Source organism: Herpailurus yagouaroundi, unplaced genomic scaffold, assembly GCF_014898765.1.
Source record: "Herpailurus yagouaroundi ecotype Mexico unplaced genomic scaffold, PumYag 139, whole genome shotgun sequence".
Taxonomy (NCBI): Eukaryota; Metazoa; Chordata; class Mammalia; order Carnivora; family Felidae; genus Herpailurus; species Herpailurus yagouaroundi.
In genome coordinates, this window is record NW_024412394.1 from 71,574,877 (window position 1) to 71,599,139 (window position 24,263).

A 24,263-nucleotide genomic window follows, 5' to 3' on the forward strand; every position below is an offset into this window, starting at 1 on the left:
ACTCTACCGACTGAGCCAGCCAGACCCCCCTAACAATAGCAGCTAACACTTAACTGAACATTATTCAAACCTTGTGACAACCCTGTGAGGTAGGGATGGTTATCACCTTCCTCATTTTAAACTAAAAACGAATGGAAGCACAGAGAAGTTAGTAACGTACACAGGATTATGGTGAAGAAAAAGGGATCTTACACTATTGAAACGCATACTTGTGAGAGCACACAAATCGAAGTTTTCCTTTAAACCTTGAAAACCCATGTCATTTATATCACAATAGAAATGCAAAATGTTATGAATCTCCGAGAACAGAGAAGCTTCAGCAATATTTTTACTGAAGGCAATGGAAGCAGATGCAAGTACATGACTTCAATGTAAGAACTCTGAAAACTCTCCTATCGACAGGATGCTAGTAGCTTTGGTAGAAGGGCAGATTAGTTATATATCATTACGTTGTATTACCAATGCTGACTTGGAACAAGCATTCGCCCACGTCACGAAGAAATGTGAAAAACTAAGAACAAAGCAACATCTGGGGCGCCTGGGTGGCTCAGTCGCTGAAGCGTCCGACTTCGGCTCAGGTCATGATCTCACGGTTCGTGGGTTCGAGCCCCGCATCGGGCTCTGTGCTGACAGCTCCAAGCCTGGAGCCTGTTTCAGATTCTGTGTCTCCCTCTCTCTCTGCCCCTCCCCTGTTCATGCTCTGTCTCTGTCTCAAAAATAAATAAACGTTAAAAAAAATAAACATTAAAAAGAAATTTTTTTTCAAAAAGAAAAAAGCAACATCTTCATTAAAGGACCGTTGTTTCGTTTTGTTTTTCCCTGAGTTGAGGTCTTAGTTGTAAAGTGTCATTAAAAAAAAACAAAAAACAAAAAAAACTAATGATAGTTGATAGCTACTTTACCCTGATCAGGACCACATGATTCTTCCAGATGGTTTATATCTCATCTTAGGCATTGGGGCTTTTAGCCACATGGCACATGTTCCTCCTCCTGGGAAAAAGTAAAACTAAGTCACTACTGTCACAACAAATGGACTGCAAGAATCTGAAAATCATCTCAAGAATTTGAGACGTGGAAAAGGAAGCTGTAATGCTGTGCAAAATTCCTATCCCTTCCACCGGAAATTATCTTCTTGCATTTTTTAATTACATTTTTTTGTGTAATGGTCCAACCTTCAAATCCCCATGGAAGCAGCCAATGCTCCAATGCTCCATTTCATTATCACCTTTCCTAGATATTTTATTTCTTAACACACAAATAAGGTAGTATGTCATGTGATCCACATCTGCCTTTTTCCCCTTAATGGTAGCCCTTGAAGGTTTTTCCATATTCCGTATTTCCATATCTCATATTTGCTATGGCCGTATTCTTTCATAACAATCATTCAACTCTGCCTCTACTGAACATTAAGTCATTTTTATCTTTTTTTCAAACACTGTTGCATAATGATCTCTGAAAGTCATCTGCACATCAAGTATGTTAAATTTTCCAAAAGTGGAATTTTGAATTAGATTGTCATTTTGTTAAATTAAGCTCAAGGTTATAGTGACTCACACACCCTACTACAATGACAATTTCCTCAAACTCTTGCCAACACTTTTCAAATTTACGATAGGTTTAAAAAAATCAGGCCAAAAAATATCTTTTTAATATGCATTTCAAAGTGGTTCAGGACCTTTTCATATTTAACAACTATGTGTATTTCTTTCCCAGTTAACTTCACATCCTTCATGCACTTTAGTCTTTCTCTACTAGCTTTAGATGTTAGCCTTTTGAACGGTGACAAGTTGCGGTCCTACAAACTCCCCCTGCCATGTCTTTTCCTCAACTTAGTTTTATTAGCCTGCAACTTCTTTCCCCCCTTAGTCGAATGTATCGTTTCTTCTACGGTTTGGAGTCAGAATGATCTCTACTCCAATTATTTTCTTCTTAAAGTTTCTAGTACTTATGGGCTTCATTTCCCCTTTCCAACTTAAATTTTTCTGGTGGAAGGCATAAAACTTCTTCCATCTGACTATCCATTATCCCACCAAAGTAGTTAACTTTCTCTTCCCTCACCATCTCAAGTATTTTTATCCAGTATTAATTTCCAAATGTGTATTATTGATCTTGACATCCTGATCTTTCTCACTCTAAGACCAGAACCATGATTTCTCTGCACTTTTATTTCTAGAAATTTTTAATTGTAAATGGGGTCTTTGTTCTTTCAGTAGTTCTGTCGTTTGGATGTTGTACCAAGTGACCTGGGCTGAATTTGTTTCAGAACTCTCTTGAAGCTTCAATTATATATAAAATGAACTACACTTGCAACAGGGGTAAATCACAATATAAAAAGAACCAAGTTACAGAACACAAACACATTTCCTTACTCCTTTAATGAAGGACTGAGTTCTTTAATATCTAATGTCATACAGGCTTATATGCTGACAGATTTGCAAGAGTAAAAATATGGGTAAAATATGCATGAACTTCAGACTAGTGGTTACTTCTAAAGAGTGGGAAAAGGGGAATTACATGGCAAAGTGTATAAAGTCTTCAAACTGTATAGAATCTACTTAAAAGGAAAAAAAAAAACACTTGAAGCAAATATGGCAAAAGTGAAAAAACATGATAAATCTGAATGGATGCATGGCTGCTCATTACCTAAATCCAGGTGTTCCTGTGAACATCTGAAAGCAGGGGCTTACACAGAAACAAACATGTTTTATCTATCTTCTAGAATTTTAGGATTTTCATCTCAAAACCATCAGGTTAGGCCTGGCAAGGTGATTTCACTGGTTTTGACAGGTTCCTAAAATGTATTTTCTCTTGCACATCCTCAAGTACAAACTGCCCACGTCTGCCTCCTACCACCAGAATGTAAGCGGTGCTGCGGGCATTCTTCCACCATTATGTTCAGTTGCATACCCGAAGCATTAAAACGAATATACTCGATAAATTGAAAGATGAACTAATTCTTTAAATGTTTATTTCCTTGGTTTGGAAACTTAGGTGTAAGAGTGGAACCTGGATGTTACGTAAATGCAGCTTAGACCAGGCTTTGTCTAAATAGGTTTTATTTTAGACAGACTTAATATGAATACAGGAAAATTCTGGTCAGACACAACCATACAATTCCTTGTCTACTTGGTACATAGTGGGGGTTGGCAACAAAGTCACATATTGCTAGTATGGAAGACCGTTTCCTTCTCTGATTATGGTTTTCTTCCAATTCAGAATTTTCATTTTTTCCAATTTTTGGGAATCTTTGGTTCAGCTCAAATATAATTCCTGGATCTTAGTCGCATAGCTTATATTATTAATTCAGAGATAAATTATTATAATGAGATGTCAACCTTCACTGACACTGACTGGCCAAAGTATAAAAACCAAGATGGTAGAACTCCTAGTGCATTAATAAATATTTACTGTAAAATACTTTCTTGAATAGTAAATGGATGTCCTTGAAGCTGTTATCAGTTCCTCTAGTGTATTCTAATTGTACAGAAAGTCATGTTATTTGCCTCTGAAACAAGATTTCATGTAAGAAACAGACAAAAGGCAATCCAAGTACAATTTTTTAATAAAGATAATTACAAAAGATGGAAAAATCAGCTCAGAAAGGCCAATTACTTCTTTAATAGATCAGTTTTTTGACATAATAACTCACATCAATTTTAAATACTATCACATAAAGCATGGTGGAGAAAGAAATTTTGCTTCATAATTAGAAAACTCACAATAAAACTTGCCAAGAAAAACAAAAACAAAAAAAGCCATTTTGAAAATAAATACAGTCCATGCCAAAGTAGTATAAAATGAAGCCAGAAGTCTTCAAAAAGAAAAATTTTTCTTCCCGATATTTTCTCACTCTTCTATGGTTTCTGAAATTGGTGAGACACTCAAATTCAAGGGTTGCTGAGCTGTTCTGATTTGGCTCTGTTAAAAGAGGGAACATAAAATATTAAAGTCCTGGAGGGTCATGCCAAGAAACACACACTGATAATGCCTTGAGTCAATTTTTAGAGTACTGACTACCTTAATCTTTCCAGTGATTTTACAATCTATTCAAGTTATCCTATAAAGGCTAGCACAAAATTACATGTGGTCAAATGTATGCTTTCTGATGATAAACACCTCAATTATGATTTTGCCAAACATAACTAAATTATGAATCATGTTATACCAGCCCAGTGTTTAATTTACCCATCTCGGGATGCCTGGGTGGCTCAGTCGGTTAAGTGTCCGACTTCTCAGGTCATGATCTCACGGTTCGTGGAGTTCAAGCCCCGTGTTGGGCTCTGTGCTGACAGCTCAGAGCCTGGAGCCTGCTTCAGATTCTGTGTCTTCCTCTCTCTGCCCCTCCCCAGCTTGCTCTCTGTCTCTTGGTCTCTCTCAAAAATAAATAAACATTAAAAAAATTTTAAATTTACCCATCTGCCAACACTACACACACACACACACACACACACAAAAAGTAATCATGTATACAGAAATAAGAGCACCATGAAAAGATCACATAAAGTTAATAGCAAAAGGTCTCAGATACATTACGTACAATAGAAACTGATTTAACGTTCAGTTACACAACGGTACTAGTCTTCACCATTTTTTAAGGCAAGCTACATAAGTAAAAAAGAAACAGATAACACATACACTGATAGTTAGACGGCATATATTATCTTGTGCACCACCAATACAGAGTAAAATTTAGAACACCTCATTCAACTTACTGATGCTCTCAGTCAAGTTCGGTCCAGCACTTCTCAAAAGAATACACACATAACACACCTAAAGTAAATGTATTTATTATTTTTATAGTATATAGAAATTATTAGATAAAAAACACAATTTACCCTTTGGTATCTGTTTTTTCACCACTACTGTCCTTGGATTTATCTTCTTCCTTAACATCTAAAAACAAAAATTGGGAAGAGATTAAAACTTACTTTAAAACATAAAATGTATACCTTACTTAAAATATAAAACGCTGTCTTAGGGGCACCTGGGTGGCTCAGCTGTTCTAGTGTTCAACTTTGGCTCAGGTCACGTCTCACAGTTTGAGATCCCACATCGGGCTTGCTGCAGTCAAGACTGTCCGTGCCGAGCCAACTTCGGATCCTCTGTCTCCTCTCTCTTCCCCTCCCTCACTTGGGCTCTCCCCCAAAATCAACAAATATTAAAAAAAAAAAAAAAAGCTGTCCTATACAATTTTACTATTCATGAATTCAATAACTATACAAGCTTTGTTAGGTGCCGTGCTAAATGAGAGAGGTTCAAGGAGTTAATGTCACATAGACCCTGCCCTCTGAAGTTGTTTTCCTTGCACCACAGTATTACAGCTGAGATATGCACTGTGGAGAAGTTCAGCCTACAGACATGAGCACAGCAGCACTGAGGGAGGTTGGGAAAAACTACCACAAAGAAGTGACCTTTGAGAGATGCCCTCAGAATTAAAGAAGATGTGGCACTTGGCAATGAGAAAGAATGAAATCCTGTCATTGGCAACAACGTGGATGGAACTAAAAGGCATTACGCTGAGTGAAAGAAGTCAGAGAAGGACAGATATCATATGTTTTCACTCATGTGTGGATCTTGAGAAACTTAACAGAAGACCCTGGGGGAAGGGAAGGGGGAAAAATAGTTACAAACAGAGAGGGAGGGAAGCAAACCACAGGAGACTCTTCAATACAGAGAACAAACTGAGGGTGGATGGGGGGTGGGGGAGAAAGGAAAATGGGTGATGGGCATTGAGGGCACTTGCTGGGATGAGCTCTGGGTGTTGTATGTAAGCCAATTTGATAATAAATTATATTCATACAATAAAATAAAATGAAAGAAAAGAAAATCTTTAAAAAAAGAATAGAAAACCATCCCATTATATAGCAGTACATACAGATCTTCCTCATTCTTTTTTCTTTTTTTTCCATTAAATTTACTTATTTATCTTGAGGGAGAGAGAGAAAGAGCACATGAGCAGGGGAGGGGCAGAGAGAAAGAGAGAGGGAGAATCCCATGCAGGCTCCACGCTGTCAGCACAGAGCCTAATGTGGGGTTCGAACCATGGGATCATGACCTGAGCCGAAATCAAGAGTTGGACGCTTAACTGACTGAGCCACCCAGGCGCCCCAGATCTTCCTCATTCTTATGTATCATAATCCATTTACCGGGTCCTATGTTAGTCAATATTTGCTTTTTTCCAAGTATTTTGCTTTATTAATAATTTCGTAATAAATAACCTTGTATAGATAAAAAAGAGAGAGAGAGAGAGATGTCTTAAGAATGAATAGCTTTTGGGTGGGAAAAGGGATGAAGTATCTTGAACGGAGGGAAACCTTAAAAGGACTTTGAGGCAAGGTGGAATTAGCAGGTTTAGAAGGAAGAAATGAAAGACCACTGGGACTGAAGTATTCGGAGAAGAGAGAATCAGGTAAGATAAACCCAAGACACAACAGAGGCTAAATCTTACTGCTTATTCACTTTAACTCTCACTGTGTAAGTACTGAAACTCAACCATTTTAATAAAAATCAATAAAATAGTAACATCACCACTACAAACTCAAGATTACTAAAACAAATTAGCCTAAATGTGAATTTCTTCTTTAAAGAAGCATATGAGCCAAAGTTGTGACGTAATGACCTAATAATAAAGATACAGCGATTATACACAGCATCGCTAAGCATTCTACATACACATTTCAGGAAACTGGTCTGCCTTACAATACAAAACATGTGTGTGACAATAAGGATGACATTTCTTTCAACTTCTGGCTTAATTTTAGATATGTAAACTTAATAATTCAAACTGCTAAAATGGAACTGGGAAAGGGAGGAGGAAAAAGAAATGGCCCCCACTTTAGAGGTTTTGATTATAGATTTTTAAAAATGTTTTCTATGGTAATATTTCTTTATGTGTAGGACAAGGGATTTTAACAATTGGAAGGTCTTACAAGAAGAGCCCCACCACGAAAGAATTTTTTTTTAAAGTTATCATTATCAGCAACAAAAGTTTTGAGGAGCTAAATACTAAGAGATTAATCCACTACCAGGCTACTAAGCCAGAGCAAAAGGTACTCTCTTTTTAGCTAAAAAGGCAATTAAAGACAAGCAGCACCCTAGTAAATGTGTTTTCCCGTTTGGAAAACAAACAAACAAAAAGCACAAAAAAGATAAAGATTTTAAAATGAGAAGAAACTTCAAAAATGACAAGAATATATACAGACAGTAAGAGAAATGAAAAATACTAGAACAATCCTACAGCTAAAGCAAAGTCCTCCTTACCTCAAAACTAGATGGAATTTCTGGATGTCAATCAGTACATAAGAGCAGACTGGAGCCATCATTGTGATACATTGCAAAGTTAAAATTATAAAATGGTAGAGAATGGTAGCCTACAGAGGAGTGAATCATGAGTAAAAGAACAGAACTAAAAGTGTCAGATATGCTGTGGAATCCTAACCTCTCTAGTAAAAAAGAAAAAAGAACACAATAGCCAGCTTATTCATGTAACTTCGATATAATAGATAAAAGGAAAAGGATGTTGGCCCAGTATCTCTATCAGTTTTCCGCATGCTACAGGGTTAAAATTAACAGCCAGCTAAACTCATGCTCATCACCATTACTTGTATACAGGCATCAGGTATCCAATCAAGAAATGCACCAAGTGTTGAGAGTACAGATATTTAAGATCTGGTGTTCCCTAGCCTTGGGCAGCCCAATCTAGCAAGGAGATACATAAAATCCTATAACGAGGCACTATAATACAACGTGTTAAACAAAATGACCAAGGTATGTGTAAGTGTTCTGGGAACTCAGATAAAAGATAACCAATTCTGGTAGTAAATTCACCACTTAGAGCATCATTTTGTCAAAAGACAAGCTACTAACAGCATGTTTAAAGTTAAAGCATTGAAGTATTATACCTCCTCTCCAACCCAGCTTCCAAATCCCTTCTCTTTCCTCAGTTTTTATGTTTTCATTCAACAACTTCTGAGCAAAGTCTATTCTCCTAGCTTTTTCACAATGGTGAAAAACTGGTCTGAAGATAGTATGACTCTTCTTTTGTGTTTAATTCCCATCAAATAAACTTTAGGTAATTAAAGATTATCTTAGAATTTCAGTTCTGCCCACAGACTCCAAACGGACCTATAACCACTTGGTCTTCTCACCCAGTCTGTATCATCATAGTGTAATGTTTGCTATTTTATGCCTATGTCAGCAAGAGACAGTAGGTAATAAGGTTTTCTACATTATAGAGCAAATGTGATTAGTAACATCAGCAGAGCCCTAAATAAAAGATTTAAGAGCTAAGCACCATTTACATTGGGAAAAAAAAGTCATCTACCTAGCACACACACCTTTCTAATACTTACTTGTGTAATGGCCTTCAGGCTCTCATAAAAACTGCAGTGAAGCTCATTTTTAAAATTTAGAGTTAAAACACCTTTACCAAAAAATAAACCTGACCTGCTTTTTTGTCCTCTGTTTCCTTCTTGTCTTCTTCAATTCTAGCTTTCTTGGCTCCTTTCTTATGATCAGCCACATTTCTACGACCTCCTTCTCCTTCATCCTCAGAGTCTGAGAATTCTTCATCACAAGCTATCCGTTTGTCAGATGCTCGAACTAATTATACAAAGATTTTAGATAGACAACATTAAAAATATCATTAATACCAAGTATGTTAGAATGTCTACACCACAACAGCATACTATTATGCTATTGCTCTAGCAATCAATAATAAATAGAATGAGAAGCTGGAAAGTCAAACAGAAGGTGCTTAATGTTATTCAACCCATTCTACTTTGGATAATTGGTATTACTAATTAATTCCCAAATATACATAATTAAATTTGACCACATATGTACAGTCACATGAACTGAAAACGTTGACACTCAAATCAGGCTTTAAGGCATATGAAAGTAAAACTATGGAAGATTAGCAATGGAAAAAAAGGCCAGTAATAATGGTGTGCTCAGGAAACATGACCCAAAGTGAAGTTCTCAGGCCATTAAACCTTCAGTTTGTAGTGATGTTTTTAACAAATCAGAAAAATGTAACAGAATTCACATCAAGGTATTATCTTACTAGAAATTCTCTTGTCTGGATCTTCTCCATCTTCATCTCCGCTGTCTTCATGAACAGCATCTTCTGGAATAGCTTGCATCTGGACGCCAGGTGCATGAGGTAACATGCGTAAATTTTCAAATAAGCGCTGTCTAAATTACACGTACAAACGTATTAGACAAAATTCATTTTCTTTCAAGTTCCTCTTAAATGTAACAGGAAACATTAAGCAAAAATTTCATCTTTATCTGACTTAACCTGTGAGTTAAATTAGTAACACATAAAAGCACTGATACTTCAGACTGTCATTAACCCATTCAATCCTCAAAATTTATAATGTAGGTACTATTGCATCCCCCATTTCACTGGTGAGAAAATACAAGCCTTCAAAGCAAATGAACCTGCCACGTGTCACAAAACTAATGTGTGGCAAAGAAAGAGGACACAAACTCAGGCCTGTGTACTACAATAACCCTCTAAACACTTTGTTCTTAGAAATAAAGCTTTATCGGGGCGCCTGGGTGGCGCAGTCGGTTAAGTGTCCGACTTCAGCCAGGTTACGATCTCGCGGTCCGTGAGTTCGAGCCCCGCGTCAGGCTCTGGGCTGATGGCTCAGAGACTGGAGCCTGTTTCCGATTCTGTGTCTCCCTCTCTCTCTGCCCCTCCCCCGTTCATGCTCTGTCTCTCTCTGTCCCAAAAATAAATAAAAAAAAAAAAAACAATAAACAAACAAAAAAAACGTTGAAAAAAAGAAATAAAGCTTTATCAAAATGTTTTCAAAAATGAAAATTTCACTTTCATGTAAGGCAAGGAAGTATACAATTTAGAGAACCTTTGCGATTTAAAAATATTTAATAGAAAATGGAAATATTTTTGAGCTATGAGGTCCATACATTTTCATTATCTCAGGAAAAAAAAATCAGTAATCTTAAGGTTTCAATGCTTTTGAATAAGACAAAGGAAGTATCTGATATATAAAGCTAAAGATGAAATGTTTATCAAACCAATTCAATGATTTCTTACTTTATCTTTTCCATATATTCGGGAGTATTCTGGTTTGTCATGTTTGAAGGACTAATATGCAGTTTGAAGTCCGGGCCAAAATACTCAAAGTAATCATTATATGGCAATTCTATTAAAAACAATGAAATAAAGTGACATATTAAAAGTTCAGTTTTCACACAAATCCATGCACAAAATCCAGATTCAAGTTGTGAAATGTTCCCCAAGAAAATATATAAAAGTGAACACAAAGGGAATTTATTAAGTGACTATTCTATTTACATGGTTTTGGAATCTACTCTAATCATCCATCCATCCATCCATTTGTATATATAAACAGTTCCAACCAATAAAGATATCATAATAAGAATACCTACCATTGGGAATCTCACAATCAAGGGCAACTGCAGTCTCGTATGTCCAACATCGAGCAACATTACGAATTGTGTATCCACCTCCCCCAAGCATCAGTAATGGTAAATTGAAAGTTTTTACAACTTCTACACATTTAGCATGACCTAAGACAAAGAAGATCTGAGTAACATACAAATCTAAATATTTTAGCAGTTTGAAAAGTTTTAAAAAGATAATAAATGCAAAGTTTTACTCAACCAAAATGGCTTTTCTAAGTATTTAAAAAATATGTAAAAATTTCAAGAAATCTCTAGTCTAAAATTTACTTTTCAATCATATACCTTTCACACAATGATTTTTAAAACACTGGCTACTTTAGCAAGTATTCCTGATAGAAAAGCCAAATATACAACTAAGATTAAAATATGAATATTTTTTATTAACATATGAAAAAGTTCTGTGACATGAAGATTCTATGTTCTTGTGAGGTTATGCGGGGGGGGGGGGGGAAGGTTACAATGAAACATACACAATCTAAATTTTCCCTCTAGACTCATACAAATTATGGAAAGCTATATAACAAAGTTTAACTGTGGGTTATCTTCAGGTAGCAATACTATGGACATTTTTTTTTAACTTATCTAAGATTATAAAATTAGTATCTATTAGTATAAGAAATACTTCAAACTTCTATGTGTAGAAATTTGAGGAAAAAGTAAATAAACCCAATATAAAAATAAAGTATTTGTTTGGATACATGTACCAGTTCAATAATCAATTATAAGTTAATTACCAGTAATTTCTTGATATATTACTTAGGTATACAAATCAATCTTTAAAGAAAAAAACCCTTCAATTGTAAAAGAAAACCATGCTTACTGGAGATTATCAGGAAAAATCAAAACAGTGCAAAGGAAAAGCTATCTAAAACACCATCATTCAAAGATAGTATTTGAAATATTTCTTTTTTTAAAGTTTACTTTATTGGGGGGAGGGAGAAAGAGAGTGCATGTGTAAGTGGGTGAGGGGCAGAGAGAGAGGGAGAAAGGTCTTCAGTAGGCTCCACACTGTTAGTACAGAACCTGACATCGGGCTTGATACCATGAACCGTGAGATCATGACCTGAGCTGAAACCAAGAGTCAGATGGATGCTTAACCAACTGAACCACCAGGTGCCCCTTAAGCGTTTCCCTACAATTCTGAGTTAATAAGGTTTAATTAGTTTTTTCATGTAATTGTATATTGTGAGCATTTCTAATTAAGTATTCTTCAAGAGTTGCACCATATGATTCATAACCCAATTTCTATTATCACTACTAGAAAAATGACTGTTTCTTGTAACAGATAAAAATGAATGGCAGAGATCACAATAGTAACAACATAAAGGAGGGCAGAAAGGAGATGGACAAGAGGGGACTAATAGACTTAAGAAATACAAATTGAAGTTGGCAGTGCAGAAAGCTTAGAATCAAGTTTAAGATTTGGGATTGCAAATATCCTTATGCTTTATACCAGGGAAATTATAACAGTTGGCTGAAGTGTACATTAATGTAAGAGTAAAAAACTATAGTTTATGATTATGAATGCTAGTACTTTTCAGTATGAAGGCATTAAAGCATTTTCAAACAGCTAAGACAGGAAAATGGCCTGTTAATACCCATTTTGTACTAATATTAGGTAGATCATTTTTAAAAGAACATGTCCATTTTGAGGCCAACATATGGTTATCAACACATTAAGTCCAACATATGAAACTATTATTTGGCCACTGCTGACCTACCAAGAAAAGGGGCAATCAAGTTTGTACAGTTCAACCTAATAAAAGCAAAATAGATTATACCATAATTCTAATGCTAACTGGTATAGAAGCAATCGTAACATTAAGTAAAATAGCCTTTAATATCTGGATTAAAATAGCCTTTAATACTTAATTCCATTTAAGCCAACAGTAATTCTGGAAAAGTTCTATTGAGAATTCTTCACATCTTACGAAGGAATTCAAAGCACCCATTTGTTACCTAAAAGTTCAAAAGGAAAACAACTACAAAATCATGTACAATAGTCATCATTATTGATCCCCATATAACAAATTTTAAGACCTTATTAAAGAAAGTTTCAGATTTATTCTTAAACTCTAGAGTTAATTCCCTGATGGTGATCTTTTACTTTGGTCTGGACTTCTATCACAAGTTAATGTCAACACTTGATCAAATTTAAATTTCTGGTGTAGTACTAATCTCCCACATCTTTTCTCATTTCTCAGAAAGCTACTTGAGAATGTGCGCCACCAAAATGAGACAAAAGTGAGGAAGAAGACCGAGGAAAGAGCAATAGGGGAGGGGAGGCACACAAGAGAAGCAAAGAGCTCTTTGTTCTACCATATCTATAGGGGATACTCAACCAAACAATAACAGATCAGAAGGCTATTCTTCAAGAAGGTAAAAATGATGGAATATTTGATGCATCTGAACATTTGAAGCTATTTAGACACTGGCAGTTTAATAATGAGTAAAGAGAAAGCTAAGTAATTGAAAAACTGGGCAAGAAAAAAAAGTTATGCAAAAAAGAAAAATCTGGTAACTGAAAAGTGCTTTAACATTAATGACACTGTAAACACTGAATGCCACAACCAAAATTCTAGTATACATACCCAGATTTAAATTGTAAAAATGAAGACACTGGAAGAGTGTGTGCATGTGTTGGGGACAAAGTGGTGAAAAAGAGCTAAATCCCTCTTCTTCCATGATAGGAAGTGAATACGCAAAGCTAAAATAGAAAGTAACAAAATTTGCATGTTATATTTCTAGAAAGAAAAACCAGGGGTGCCTGGGTGGCTCAGTCGGTTGAGCGTCTTGACTCTTGACTTCGGCTCAGGGCACGATCTTGTTCATGGGATGGAGCCCCCTCGGGCTCTGTGTTGGGGGCACGGAGCCTGCTTGGGGTCCTCCCTCTCCCCCACTCCCTGCATCCCCTCTGTGCGCACACACACACGTGTGCCCTCTTTCTCTCTCAAAATACACATAAACTTAAAAGAAAAAATAAAAGATAAACACCAAAGAGAGGAACCAAAAACAATGAAAATGGCTGCTTTGGTTGAGACTGCGAGAAACTTTATAGAAGTATTCACCACTGAATGTATCAACAAAAGAAAACCTAATTTACTGAAACAAGATTAATTATAGTTAATGCATACATACATTCAACAAAACCCATGAAAATTACAGAGCATGTAGCTCTGTGTAAAAATTGTAATGAAAACTAGTATGGGAAGTTCTTGGAAGAAAAAAAAATTCTCCTGGGACTATCATCCATTAAATTGCTTACCTTTGACTGTCAAATTGAAGCAACCAAGCCTATCACCAGATAGTGAGTCAGCACCGCACTGTAGCACCACAGCACTAGGTTGATACATTTCCATCACTTTTGAGATAATCTATGTACAAGATAACCAAAGTTATTATCTCTAAAAATACTTTTAAAATTCCATTTTGATTTTATGTTTTTTTTTAAAGATTTTATTAAGTATACCCATCATGGGGCTCGAACTCATAACTCCAAGATCAAGAGTTACAGGCCCTAACTGTGCCAGCAAGGTGCCTCTCCATTTTGATTTTGAAATAGTAATACTTACAGGCTTAAAAATCTGCCCATAGGACTCATCATCTATACCATCTCTCATTGGAAAATTGACAGCATAGTATTTGCCTTTTCCAGCACCAATATCCTAAAATAAAATACATAATTAAACAGGTCTTAGGGAGTATTTCATAGTGAAAATATTTGACATGTTTATTAAAATAGTTTTCTGCAAGATTGTAAAAACAGGTAACAATATCCAATTCTGAATTCAGCTTTTAGGTTAAGAAAGGAAATAATACAGAAGAAGAACATATTCCAATATTAATGGATTGCATTATCAGGCTGAAAAGAATGAGTTCCAATTAATCTGAAATGGTTATCTTGGGAGAACAGAAATTGAACATAAACAATTAAAGGCAATATTACATGAGACCAAGAAATTAATCATCAACAGAATATGTAAGACAACATTATGAATAAAGCTACAGAAAATAAATATTCTGAGCAGAAAAACCCTGTAGAACAATTGTCTCTATAATGCAGAATCCTCCTTGTGGCTCATAATCTGGTGTAAGTTTATTTATGATGAAAGATAAGCCCTGACTGTCCTGATGTCTTGACAACTGCAGACTAAAGCACCAAAATCTGCTCTTTAATTGTGCTTGAAGTAATTATTTCTACTTGTTGAATAAATACCACTCTAGGCATTAATACCTTCCAAATGAAGCAAAAGAAACAGAGAGCTGGGTTCAGCAATGTAGACACACTTAGGATACACACACACACACAACATATACTTATTTGTATAAATAAGTATTTGAAATACTTATTTCACGCATAGATGTGTGAGTGTAAATGTACCTCTGCATGTGCACACATATATGTTCCTTGAAGAAACGGTACAGTATAAAAATTGCTACAAAACAGTTCTTTACCTGCCACACCAAAGGATTAGGGGTGACTGATACTCCGGTGTTTTAAATTATGATTCAATATACTTGAATCCTTAGGATTACTAACACTTGTATGTAAATTCTCCCCTGATCTCTCATATAATAATCTGAGCTTGATTCATTTTAAAAAAGCATAGTTTATCCTTCAATATTAGTTATTATGAGCCAACTTCCAACGAAGACAAGTGGGATTACACATCTCCTCCCAACCAAATTTTTCTTAAGAAATCTAAATGTTTATATGTAACTAAATGCAAACCATACAGATGTGGATAAACTAAAAGCACTGTGAATTCTTAAACTCCTTCATTAAAAACCAAATTCCTGGAATATATCTTGACACTGAGATTTCAGAATACAGAAAGGTGGTCAGCACTTCTCACTCCAGCCAAAGGCTGGCAACTCAGAGCTGCTCCCCTTGTAGCACCAGGCTATATCCCTTCCATTTCTAATTCCTCAACTACTACTGTATCATACCCCTTTTTCTTCTACTTATGCTCCCGATCTAATAAATGCATACAATTTTGAACAATGATCAACGCTCAAAGTATCCTTCTTTTCTAATTTAGAATAAATTGTCACGAAGGAAAAGGAATGTTTATCAAATTAACATCTAAAGATACACACAAGTTTTATGAAACTCCAAATATAACTACATGTATGATTGATCTTGAGCTCCTTGCAAAATTTTGGGGATACCTTTTATAATAACCAAAGGGAAAAAATATTATGAGGCTATTTCATATAGTGTGTGCAAAATCTTAAGTGAGTAGAAGATATTCAGTCATCCTGAAATCTTTTAAAAACATTCATTCTCCAATATTTTCCACCAACTTCAAACAATCATAAGAATACTGTCAGAAATTAAAACACAGGCTGACTTTTGCCATTTCTGAGATTAATTAGGACCATACTGAAAAGAGACTAATTTTTTTAAACTTAAAATTAGCAAGGCTTTTGCTGAATTTCTAGTGCAATGGTTGTAGGCAAAGGAATTCTAGTGATTTAGCAGTGCCTCTCAAACTTTAATGCACAGAATCTGAGTTTCTGAGGCCTGACAATATGTTCCCAGGAGACACTGATACTGCCAGTTTAAGGGTCATACTCTGAGAATCACTAGTATGTAAGTTAAGACCAAGTGAGGAAAGACACTGAACGAGCTAACAGGCAAGAAAGTGAAAATGTAAATTTTCAATTTTAAAAGCCACATAATTTAAACAGAAATAAACCACTGACGCTCTACCTATTTATAAGATTTCACCATCACAACTCTTACTGAAAGAGCACCACCTTGTGGTCAAATAAAGAAAACTCACATATTTGAAAAACATGGTTGCTAAAATAAACTCCATACCACAGATATGAAAAATAATCTTAATAAAATAATTTAGAACTAATGTTGAATGCCATGCTAAGAGAAATTTCCTATATAATCCAGGCTGAATTAAAAACAGCTATTTAAATTTTTTAATAAATTTCAACATGCATATAGTTTGGTTCAAGAAAAACTAGTGTAGAAAAAGAAAAAAAAAAACTTCAGGAACTTTATAGAAACAAGATTTGACCACTGGTTTTTACATTCATTAAAGACCACCAAATGGAAGAAGATAACAGAAATATAAAAGAAATAGTTGCATTTAATTTAACAGGCAGGCGGGATAAGCTATGGTATTCTTTCCCCAAAAGAAAAAGAGATTAAAATTAGACCTATTAAATCAAGACTATAAAAAGAACAGTACAAGAATCTAAAAAAGATTTTATTGTTTTCTTATTTTCTTCCACCAGTCTTTACAATCAAAGACAATGTTGACTACTATCAAGTAGGTTTTGAAGATTCAAATGAACAGCAATCAAGAAGACTGCTTAGTGCTTCAGGGATGTTCAAAAACAATTATTCAATCAAAGAAAGTGACTGAGCCAAAGGAAGTCCTCTCAGAATTTTTGTATAGTCAACGAAAGTGAATTCTAGCATATGTTAGATAACATATAAAAAAAGACTCTATTCTGCACACAAATTTCAAATTAATGACTCAAGAACAATATTAGTTTAGATATATAATTATTAGCTTCCTCAGTTTTCCTAATATTTATCTCGTAATTATTTATTCAGACCGAATTCAGTCTTACCCGCAAATCTCCTGTTCCGGGAAAGTATTCCCCATACTTATGGAATGATACAGTCATTACACGATCTGTGGTATAAAAAGCTTCTTCGACACCATCACCATGATGGATATCAATATCAATATATAAGACTCTTTGATGATACCTGAAAACAAAGCCGTAAGTTTTCAAAGGGTTTTAAGATGGGGAAGAACCACCATGGATTCAGAAAACCTATTTTTGAGCTCTTGCATTCCAGAATGTTTAATCCCTTTTCTTACTTTACTTCCAGCTTAAGAGACCATTCATACACCTGAAATTATAAGTTTGAGCCTTAGATCCTTAAATCTTCTCTTTAGCCCCAATCTAGGTAAGAAAATGTATTTACTCTCTGTGAAATCTGTCCTATTCTACAGGTTTTAAAAACATAGCACATGTTCCTATATATTAACAACTGAAGATTATACCATACTTAGAACTGTTACTTTAAAACATCTCTCTAGTACATTTTCAGGGTTATACAACAGTGGTTAGCAATCTATGGTTCATAGTCCAAATCTGGCCAATGGGATCTTTTTTAAAGCTTTAATGTAAGAATAATTTTTACATTTTTAAATGGCTGAAAAATAAAATTAAAACAGGAATAGTTCAGGATATGTGACAATTAAGTGAAATTCAAATTTCAATGTCCATAAATAAAGTGTTACTGAAACATGGCCACGTTTATTTGTTTACATATTGTCTACGGCTTCTTTTGTGCTTCAACTGCAGAGTAGAGCAGTTGTGACAGAAACCACATTCGGTACTCTCGTCACTTCACAGTGCGGATTGGAGCACTGCAAATTGCAGCGATACAGTTATAACTTGAATGCATTTTAAGAGCCATGTGTATCATCATAATGTGACATCTTATTACTAGCACGCACCCAGGTCAAAACAAGAGAAAAGGAAAGTGAACTTTGAATGTCATCCTTTTATGGCACTGTAACCTGAGGATTATTCTGTTACTGAGTTTAATGGCAGCACTGTATTTATTACATGATGATACCACAGCTATGTTAAAAGAAAATAATGTAAACTGACATTATCAAACTAAGCACTCTTAGGAACAGTCTCAACTCACAGGAAAGCACCATTCAGTAAAGTTATGAAATAAAAGTAGAATGTCTCATCATAGCAGAATCTCTTCACAAAAATAATAAAGCTGTGAGCAAAGCAAGTTTCTAAGTGGTTCATAAGTGGCTTATCAACTGTCAACTAATTAAATGTTTGATGACATCAGTTAAAGAAATATGTCTAGACAAATTAAGTTAAACTTGTTTAAGAATATAAGCATGTGGGGGGCGCCTGGGTGGCTCAGTCGGTTAAGTGTCCGACTTCGGCTCAGGTCATGATCTCGCGGTCCGTGAGTTCGAGCCCCGCGTCAGGCTCTGTGCTAACCGCTCAGAGCATGGAGCCTGTTTCAGATTCTGTGTCTCCCTCTCTCTCTGACCCTTCCCCGTTCATGCTGTCTCTGTCTCAAAAATAAATAAATGTAAAAAAAAAAAATTAAAAAAAAAAAAAAGACTATAAGCATGTGGGCAAGAACTATTACTCAAGAGATGAAGACACAAGAACCAACATCAATAGTAAATTAAAAACCAAGGCAAATAATTTCAAATGGTTTTCTCTGGCTCTCAATGAGCTCACTGAAACATTTTAGTTGTTTATATGAGGAGTCAATTCCAAATTTTACATGACTGAAAAATCAGTTTCTATGAACCGTATGCATGGTATCAACTATAGACAACATTTTCAGTACTGAGAAAAAACTAATTCACTACAATCTCAAGTGGAATCTAAGACATGTTACAACCGATAATGGTTAAAAAAAACCAAAACTTTATAAATTTCCAAATTCTTAAGTACCTCCTCTATAGATACCGCTCTCAAACTGCCATCAAGGGTAACTTTAAAACTGTTCTAGTAATTTAGAGATAATTTTATCCATTAGTAGAGAACAAAGCCCCACTGCACGTAAAACTACACAAACTCACTCAAAAAACAAATTTCCTTTAACACAACGTTTCATATTTTTGCCTTCAAGAGTTAAAACTTACAAAATGTTAGAACATGAACTTCAGGGTCATGTCATTTCTCATTAGTTGAAACTATAACCCAAATCTAAATCGCTACACTACTTCTAGTATTTTTTAAAAGGATATTTAATGGGACTTTTAGATATACATAGGCATTTCTCATTCTCACTAATCCAAGGAATGGGAAAATGTCCTGCATTTCTACAATGGTTTATAAAAAATCCATAGAAGACTCACCATAACTACTTTTAACCTACTTGATATGCTTTTTAAAGCCATAGGTTCATATTGTTTTAAACTTTTTTCATAAGAAAAATAACACAAATTAACTTACTTTAGTAACTCAAGGATGGCAAGTACAATATCATTAACATAACAGAATCCTGATGCTTCTGATTTCTTAGCATGATGTAATCCTCCAGCCCAGTTAACAGCCATATCAGTTTGTTGTCGGTTTAACTTCACAGCTCCAGCTAAAAAACCAGACAGGGTAGACTTTGAAAGTGTTTAAAATAAAAAACAGTAGAACTAGACAAAAGCCCTATATAGAGTATGCCATGTATAAAAGAACTTAAAATTACAAAAATATAAGGATAACTGTCTAGGGCACAAACAGCAATTTTTTCTTAGATAAATATATATATATTTTAAGTTTATTTATTTTTGACAGAGACAAAGTGCAAGCATGAGCTGGGGAGGGGCAGAAAGAGAGAGGAAGACACAGAATCCGAAGCAGGCTCCAGGCTCCAAGGTATCAGCACAGAGCCTGACGTGCGGTTCAAACTCACGAACTGTGAGATCATGACCTAGGCCAAAGTCAGACGCTTAACCGACTGAGCCACCCAGGCGCCCCTCCTTAGATAAATATTACCCTATAGCTGTGATCTGATTAAATAAGGGTATATATGGAAATTGGTAACTAGAGAGGCAGAAGAGAGAAATATCTAAGTGAAAATATAATAGCAGTAAGAAACTGAAAACTTCAAATCATTACGACCATAAAACATGGGGAATTCATTGACTGATTTTTAAAGAAAGAAGTAACTACCTTTACTTACTTTTTTTCTAAAGTAAGCTCTACACCCAATGTGGGGCTTGAATTCATGATTCCTAGATCAAGAGTCACATGCTCTACCCAATGGGTCAGCCAGGTGCCCCAAACACAGGGGTTTTTAAAGACAACTGTACTCTACTATAAACATACAGACTACTTTTTTGTTATTAAAATCCACTACCATTAAAACTTTTGCTCTAAACAAATAACCCAAAAGATACATACTAAGTTTAAGTCATTTTTTTTTAAGTTTGAGAGAGTGAGCACAAGCAGGTGAGGGGGAAAAAGGATCCCAAGCAGGCTCTGTGATGCCAGCACAGAGCCTGACGCAAGGCTTGAACCCACAAACCGTGAGATCTTGACCTGAGCCAAAACCAAGAGTTGGACGCTTAACCAACTGAGCCACCCAGGTGCCCCTAAGCCAATTTTTAAATCTGAATCAGGACACTTACCAACTGAGCCACCAGTTGAGAGCTGACAAAACTCAAAGAGTCCATCAAACACTGGACAATCCTCTCCAACATTAACTGGAAAGATGGATTACAGTTACAAGCCCTTCTGTGAATTAATGAAACCTTTTCTTATAAAAACTTTATTTGATGCAATCATAAAACATCTTGGTAGAAAGCTAAAGTTTGTTACTTAAAAATATATCATTTATCCAAGGTAATTAAAGCACTGTATGTGAAACACCACCACCAAATCTTACCAGGATTATTTGTAGAACATCTCTATTACCAAAAAATCAGTAGCAATCAAAATATAAAACACGTATTTGATTTAATTAAAACACAGACTTAAATTTAGGCATTTCTTCTCAAATATTCAATAAATTAATCAAGATTCTACAAAATCGAAGCAACTTTAATTCTTTATAATTTACTCTCTTTACAATTCCTTACATGCACAGACTATCCATAACTTTGAACTATATTTCAGCGAGTACTAAAAAGATAAAGCAGCAGGTTGCCTACCCATCTCAAAGGAGAAGAATTAACTAAGTTCATAACAGCCAGGGTGTAGAAGAAAGGAGTATACAAAGCACGAGAAAACAACACCTACAGATACGTGACACACTGCAATATATTTAGTTCCTTAGTACAGACAGGATAAAAGGGACATATATGTATATAACCCATTCTCAAGTCTCTCCCCACCTCTCAAATTACAACTTCTTCAAAAGTAAGGGTAATTATTTTACATAGCTTTGTATATATATCCTTAATCTAACACTACAATGAATAAATTTTAGTTTCTTACTGCTCAGATATAATCATAATCATAATATAATTCAGTACTATGTATTAATAAATCAATCTTGTTAATTCATCTGCCCCATCTACTCATGACTTTTAATCTTAAGCCTAAATCTCTATCAAAAAAACATGTATAAATAGTATGTTCTATTTACATTACAGCATTTTACTGAATAAATAATCTATAATAGAAATGTATACAAAGTTCTATAAATGTATGAGATGTCTAACAACTACACTTAATTTAGCATTATTGAAATTGTTCATTAAAAAAAAAATCATCACTAAAATTGATTAATAAAAACACTGATAAGAATGAACTCCAGTTAACAAGGTTTAAAAAACTCTGTTGCAATCATTCTAGGATGACACTTTGCATTACACTTTCAAGCCAACCAATCACTAATAAAATACTTTTTATCTATAAAATGCTTTATAGAAGAAAATCAAAAGTGTCACTAACAATGGAAAGGAACAGATTATGTATTACAATCCAGATTAACTAAAGCACACAAACAGAAAATGAGATATATATACCAGGCTAAGACCAATCAAAGTATAATCACTTTTTTTAAATAGCAAGAGAACAAAGTCTTCCCACTAATACCCATTCTCCCAAAGTTAACCAAAACAAAGAGTAGAGGAACACCAAATAGCTCTTTGGCAGTTTGGCAAATCAATAGGCTTCAAGTAGAGTTTGCTTTTGTTTTTTACAAAGTAGCTTTAATATTTTTACATTGACTTTTCAAACCAATAATTAAAATAATATTTAGATCAGGCAGAATACCTAGATTTGGATAACTCTAATTATAAGCTTCTAAAAATACTCATTTACACTTATTAATACTAGCATATATTTTTTAGCACAGAAACGTACATCTCTGCATCTGCTTACTATACTCAGACATATTATCTGGTCTTATTGAACGTAGAAATTTGATGTACTCATCACTGTGGTATTTTGTCATTTCCTCAGCAGTGGCTTTATGGGGCCTCTGTGAAGAAAACCAAATGTCAGAATTGTGGAATTACAACTGGTTATATCAGAATTATCAAACACAAAATATACAATTTCCCCTAACCGTCCTCTAAAAGAATTAGGCTGGCCAGAACAAAATAAAATTCAAAGCTAATCCAAATTTATACATGTGTGTTTTTAGGAAACCGTATCAATTCTGAAGCGAATTTCTACTCCTTTAAAAGCATTAGACAGGTCTGGCCCCAACTATAAATTAATCACTCCTTTTATTTTAGTGGAAATGGCTCAACACTTACCGAATCCATGTTTAGAAACCCTTTCTTTCATTTTCCGTCACAAACCTTCTATCATAAACCTGCTCTGCATACAGTGAGAATGAGACTCAATCTCAATTTTAAGTCTTTGTTCAGGATCTCTCTTCCTTTCCTTTGCCTATCTTAATTATCCTTGTGCCCAAGAGCTCAATTTTATTTATGACACACTTCTCCCAGAAGCCCAGAAGGCTTCCAGATAGTCTTATCCAATCCTCTCCTCTGTTTAGATTTCAAAGAAAATAACTCATGTGTATATACGTACATATATATATACATATATACATACATACACACACACACACACACACACCCAACACTGTTAACTGCTTCAAGTCTTTCTTTTCTCCCCAGATAGGCAAGAATTGTGTCTTGCATTTGTTTATATATACTCCCATCAGTGCAAAAACATTTAAAGCAGTTGTATCTTAAATGTTATTTATATTCTGCACATCCACTAACACACTGTTCCATATGCCAATTTTCTAGAATTTTCTACATAATTCTTTCGTAATAGTCCCAGGTCAACTCTTCAGCAGCACAGCCAGGTCAACCACTACGGTAACAAAAATATTTAGTATGCTAAACTGAGTTGTTCTCCAGAATGTGAAAAGGTGGGATATGGGAAACTTTTTAAAAGTAGTGGAGGAGCAGGGAAAAGAGAGGCTACAGTTCCCACACTCCCAGTTTTCTCTGAAGAATAAAACAAAAAGGAGTTTCTGTTTTCTTCCAGACTTTTTCATCTGCTAAATGCCCTCCAAAGGGAGTAATAAAGTTTCAGGGCAGTAGATTAAAAAAATAAAATCACTGCTGAATATTTACCAAAAGGTATACTCACATATATTTCCATTTTTCTATATAAGCCATAATTTAGCAGCAAGTTGTGGGTCATGCGGATTCTATGAGGTTTCATGGGATGACCCTGTCCATAATAATAATTCCCAATATCACCTAAAATAGAAAAACAACATCAACTGAATAATACGAACAAGAGAATCTTCACAATCTAAATTTATGTAGGTTTATCAGTAGCAGGCATTTATCACCCAAATAAGATTTAAAACCTTAAATAATGATTTTGGATTTTTCAACTTTCAAATTATATTAGAAAACCAAGATACTATGTACACGTTTACATGTGATAACTCCATTAGTATATGTTATGCTTATTTATAGATTAAGGCAAGGAAGCTTTCTGATTTTCAGCTTACCAAAATTTCTTATTTAGGATTAGTCCAAATAAAATACTCTGTAATGACTTACAAAAGTGGTTTTTGTTACTTAAATTGATAATTACTTTTCATATTCACTGGCAAGTTCAGATGCCTAAGGTAAATTCGCTGAGTTTCACTGTTATTATTTAAAGATTTTACACCAATTACTTCCTGAATATTTACTGGCATTCCAGAAATCCTTTAGAGTTAGAATTATGTGGGTTAAAACATTCCACATACATCCTTATCAGTTTATGAGAGAAATTTTTGGTAAATGAAATTTAGATCGTAAATAAAATTTTGCTCTGATGAGACACACATACTCATGACATTTTTT

At 34.8% G+C, this 24,263-nt stretch overlaps 1 protein-coding gene across 2 annotated transcripts in view; it reads right to left on the reverse strand.

The window, feature by feature from the left end:
* Positions 1-3,540: 3,540 nt before the first annotated feature.
* Positions 3,541-24,263, reverse strand: part of HDAC2 (histone deacetylase 2) — a 29,778-nt gene continuing 9,055 nt past the window's right edge. For both annotated transcript variants that reach the window (XM_040474421.1, XM_040474422.1), the window contains exons 2-14: positions 23,551-23,663; positions 22,300-22,417; positions 20,619-20,693; positions 19,447-19,585; positions 17,059-17,200; positions 14,031-14,123; positions 13,724-13,832; positions 10,423-10,563; positions 10,067-10,175; positions 9,065-9,195; positions 8,446-8,601; positions 4,836-4,893; positions 3,541-3,918 (exon numbers count right to left, since the gene is read on the reverse strand). In XM_040474421.1, the coding sequence (XP_040330355.1) occupies positions 3,888-3,918; positions 4,836-4,893; positions 8,446-8,601; positions 9,065-9,195; positions 10,067-10,175; positions 10,423-10,563; positions 13,724-13,832; positions 14,031-14,123; positions 17,059-17,200; positions 19,447-19,585; positions 20,619-20,693; positions 22,300-22,417; positions 23,551-23,663 (1,415 nt within the window). In that variant the 3' untranslated portion in view covers positions 3,541-3,887. The remainder of the gene's footprint in view (positions 3,919-4,835; positions 4,894-8,445; positions 8,602-9,064; positions 9,196-10,066; positions 10,176-10,422; positions 10,564-13,723; positions 13,833-14,030; positions 14,124-17,058; positions 17,201-19,446; positions 19,586-20,618; positions 20,694-22,299; positions 22,418-23,550; positions 23,664-24,263) is intronic.